Below are 4,882 nucleotides of genomic sequence, written 5' to 3' on the forward strand. Positions count from 1 at the left end.
GTCACTACAGATCTGTGAGTGCTAGCATTTAGCTTTGATGACTTTCATTTTAAGCAGGTAGGATATAAAGACTGTGATGTAATAAACAGATGTATATTGGTAACTATGGTTACCCTCCTCTGTGGTTTCCGTGGTGATGTCCTCTGAGATCTGGCGGCGGTGGAGTTGATAGAAATCCACCGTATCGTCCGAGAACAGACTCCAACACACCCGGAGAGACGAGGACGAGGACGAATTCACCACCTGAGGGTTCATCACCGGGGCTGAGGGAGCTTCACACACACACACACACACACACACACACACACACACACACACACACACACACACTGCAGTACACTGATCGGTTTATTATTCCAAACTGAGGGTAGTGTTAGTGCACCTTTACCTGGTAGGACATTGATGGAATCCATCATGTTTCTAACCTCAGACAGGTTTGAAGAGGGCGGGGCAAACTCCTGAGGCACGCCCACCTTAATCTCCACCTCCTCCCTGGCAAATTTCTCCATTCTGATTGGACAGAATATTTCCCCTCAGTCACTCATAGAGGACAGAACTAAACCTCATGCTGTTTACTAGAGCAGTACTAAACCAGGACGCTGCTTTCTCAGTCATGTATCCCACAATGCACTGCAACATGTTAGTGTCTATTGTTCATAAATATACTGCTCAGATCAACCAGCCAGGAATCACTCAGCATCTTTAGGAATTTTACATTTATATTGCACATATGTTGTATATTTAGCTTGTGCTGTATTAGTTTCTGTATGAGCCAAGCTTAAGTTCTTGTCTAAACTAAATCTATAGCGCCATCTAGCGACCACAAGAGGTGAATCTTTGTGGTGGTGGAGAGGAAAAGTATCTATTGGAGTTCAATTCAGTTTTTTTAGTTACTTTAGTTACACAGTAATTCACACTAATATTAAACCTGGTCAAGGTCAGTGCGCTGATCTCAGTAAACTGTCCTAAGTTTGGATTCGGATCTAAATGGCAGCATTTAGACGTTTCCTATAACCATCTACCGTCTCTGACATCGACTGGGAGAAAGTTTTTCCCCTCTATGTAGAATTTCTTCAGCTGTGTGAGGTTTGAGGGGTTTCTTGCATGTACAGCCCGTTTCAAATTACCCCACAGCATCTCAATAGGATTAAGATCTTTGGCCATTCCAGAACTCTCCATTTCTTTCTTTTGATTCATTCCTTGGTGGATTTACTGGAATGTTTTGGGTCGTTGTCATGCTGCATGGTCCACCTCTGCTTCAGCTTCAGTTTTTGGACAGATGGTCTCACATTTTCCTCAAGCACCCTCTGATACAGTGAAGAATTAATCACTCTTCATCTTTACACCCCTTGGACCATCACACCTCCACCTCTTATTTACCTCTTTCTAATTAAATCATGCTGCTATATTTACAGAGACACAAACATCCAGTCCACAGAATCTGGCAAAACTATTAATCTAACATCCTAATTTACACCTCAGCTAACAAATGATACATTAAATTGTACATTTTATATTCATTTAAATAAGCACTGTATTACTGTATTACATGTGTTATAGTTTCTGTATGTTAGGTATAATTTCCTATTTTCTCCACTTATATAATTTAGTATTTAGATTGTAAATCGGCTTGTATTAGGTAACTTTTATAAGCTAGATGTTTCTGTATGAGCTAATCCTAAATTTGTCTAAACTAAATCTATAGCTCCATCTAGCGACCACAAGAGGTGAATGTTTGTGGTGGGGGTGAGGAAAAGTATCTGAATTCGGTTTTTTGGAGTTCAATTCGGGTTTTTTAACACACTAATATTAAACCTGATCAAGTTTAGTGCACTAATCTCAGTAAACTGTCATAAAATTGGATCCGGGACTAAAAGCAGTTTTTACACTTGTTACCATTTTTACATCAATGATTGTAATTGTTTTGTATCTGATGCAGTAAAACATGGTTGTACCTCACACCTCCACATTCTAATGAATTTTACACTCTAGAGCCTCTTATCATAACATTTTATATTATATAAATAATTAAGTATTTAGATTGTATAATATTGTATATTTATATTATAATGTATATTTAGCTTGTATTAGGTAACTTTTATAAGTGAGAGTTTTCTGTATGAGCCGATCCTAAGATGTTCTTGTAAAAACTAAATCTATATCGACACTAAATCTATATCGACACTAAATCTATATTTATAATAAATCTATATCTATACTAAATCTATATCTATACTAAATCTTTATCTATAATAAATCTATATCTATAGTAAATCTATAGCACCATCTAGCGACCACGAGAGGTGAATCGTTGTGATGGGGTGAGTTTGGTTTTTGGAGTTCAATTCGGTTTTTCCACACAGTTATTCACACTAATAGTAAACCTGGTAAAGTTTAGTGCACTGCTCTCAGTAAACGATCATAAAATTGGATTCGGATCTAATCAGCAGAATTTAAACTATTTACTTTAAAATAAAGAGGACACAGTCCGGCTCTGGCTCAGTTTTTGGGAAATGAACCAATAGGTGTGTGTGGTTTGGGACACATCCATAACAGACAAACACAAAACTACATTACAAAATGATTAGTCCACACCAGGCTGATAAACTCCCAGCATGCATCAGTGTAATTTACCTTTTAATAACAGGTGTAACAGCCTGTGAATGAGAGAGAACAGGGATTGTGAGGAGGCTCCAGACCTCCATTAAACCCTAACAGAAACCCTATCCTGATACACACTATATGAACAAAAGTATTGGGACACCCGACACAGCTTCTAATGACTCAATCTGTGTGTTAATAAATCAACTATATACAGGAATTATATTCCTCCAACTTTGCAGCAACAGTATTGGGAAGGCCATTTCCTGATCATGGAAGAGTTTAGAACCGTTTAGTCCTTCCTGCTTCTAATGACCCAGATCATCTTATTAAAAATGACTTGTTCATTCTGAAACTAATGTAAATGACCTCTGACCTTGAGGAAGGTGTGTTTGTGGGTACAGCGGTGCAGTTCCTGAGCACGCTCGATCAGCTCTTTACTGGTACTCAGAGTTTCTCCACAGTTCAGCAGCTGCCCGTACAGGGTCTCCAGTTTAAATTTCTTGTGGTCCAGCAGGGCGGCGCTGTTCTCACTGTAGCGCTGAGAGAGAGTCTGCAGCACGTCGTTATAGTGCTGCTCCAGGTTCTGCTCCTGCCGTCCAAAGTTCTCCTAAATACACACCAACATTTATGATGGAGCCAAAACTGTTCTGTCACATGACCTGAAAAACTTGCAGATGGTTTCATAGGAGAAGAAGAAGAGAAGCTGAAGCTGCACCTCCACAGTGATGAAGATCTCCTCCAGGTTGCTGATGAAGTTCTCAATCTGTGTGATCTTCTCAGCCAAACCACTGCTGTTCTTACTGAGCTCAGTCTGCACACACACACACCAAAACACACAATCAGATTCAGAATTATTTGCACCCTCCGTAACATGGTACCAAATCTCATGTGAGATGTTTAGTCATAGCCAGTTGGAGCTCATCGTTCTCTCATCACTGCTGCTACTACGAGATCAGACAGAACACAACACACACCTTCATGTCCTGGGTGGCGGTGGTGAGGGGGGTGACTCTATGCTGGGTGTGTTCTCCCATGCCGGAGTGTACCGGGACCCCACAGTCTCCACAGAAGGCATCAGGAGGGTCGCCGGGGTCCGGGGTCGACTTCCTGTTACTCACCAATACAAACTCATCCTCATTCTCCTCCTCCTCACTCGCTGTGGTTTCCTCAGTAATGACCTGCAGTCGACCTCTCATCTCATACAGATCCATCCTGCTGAGGAGAACCCAAAACAGAGATATGGGCTGTGTTCCAAACGTAACGCTAATCCCTACACTGCTAAAACACTCCCGAATCACACAACGTATTTACTCTAACACTAACATCACTCCACTGAGGTCCCAAATTACAAACACTATTTGTAGTTGCTATGATAAATGTTAAGTACAAAATTAATAAATGCTTATTTTGTATTAATTTCAATCTCAAAATGTAATTTTTAATAAATGTGAGTAACTGATTCTCAGGTTTACGATGCAATAAGACTCTAAAATAAAACACAAAGAAATAAAACAGAAGATATTTACAGCAGTTTCCACTCACACACCCAACTGTTCTTTATACCGCTGCAAATCTAATGATCCACAGCTGCTCCTCGTTACAGGTGTAATGCTCAGGACATTTAAGGGAGCAGCTGTGGATCCTTCAGTGGAGACTATTTTGGTTTTCTTGCTCATGTGATGGTTTGTCAGGTTTGTGACTTGGTCATGGCTTCATGCTCAGAAATCTTGTTTAGTCATTGTTTCTTATCCTAACCGTGGACTTTTCACCTTGATTCCGTCTGGCAGGTGTTACAGGAGCCTCCGCTCTCGTACCAGCAGGGCTGTAACCCTGCTAAACTCTAGCACACCAATGTAAAAGTATCACTGCACTTTGTACCACATTAAACTCTGTACGTTTTACAACTGTATCATCTCACCTGTATATAGCATCAGTATTTTACACCTGACACTACTGCACTGTTTACACCAGCACAACAATAATGTATATACTGTATATATCTGCTATACTTATATACTTTATTTATTCTCATTCATTAGCCATTCTTGTAGCCACTTTAGTCACCTTCCATTACATATTAGTCTATACACGATTAGTCTATCTGTCTCCTCGTTTCACTATCTGCTCACTTCTGCACTTTAACTGTATTATATGTAAATAATCTCTATCTTGCACTTCTGGTTAGGTGCTCCTGCATGTCGTGGCTCTGTACTTGTTTACTCTGCTCAATGTCAATAAAGTTAAATCTAATCTAATGTTCATGTTTTGTGTTAGTCAG

At 39.9% G+C, this 4,882-nt stretch overlaps 1 protein-coding gene across 1 annotated transcript in view; it reads right to left on the minus strand.

Annotated features, from left to right (window-relative positions):
* The window catches only part of LOC134323207 (fibronectin type III and SPRY domain-containing protein 2), a 10,850-nt gene extending 7,034 nt beyond the window's left edge, over positions 1-3,816 (minus strand). The window contains exons 1-6 of the mRNA XM_063004658.1: positions 3,579-3,816; positions 3,320-3,415; positions 2,978-3,211; positions 2,635-2,657; positions 389-510; positions 114-272 (exon numbers count right to left, since the gene is read on the minus strand). Coding sequence (XP_062860728.1) covers positions 114-272; positions 389-510; positions 2,635-2,657; positions 2,978-3,211; positions 3,320-3,415; positions 3,579-3,815 — 871 coding nt within the window. The 5' untranslated portion in view covers position 3,816. The remainder of the gene's footprint in view (positions 1-113; positions 273-388; positions 511-2,634; positions 2,658-2,977; positions 3,212-3,319; positions 3,416-3,578) is intronic.
* Between the last annotated feature and the right edge of the window lie 1,066 nt (positions 3,817-4,882).

This window comes from Trichomycterus rosablanca, chromosome 11 (genome assembly GCF_030014385.1).
Source record: "Trichomycterus rosablanca isolate fTriRos1 chromosome 11, fTriRos1.hap1, whole genome shotgun sequence".
Taxonomy (NCBI): Eukaryota; Metazoa; Chordata; class Actinopteri; order Siluriformes; family Trichomycteridae; genus Trichomycterus; species Trichomycterus rosablanca.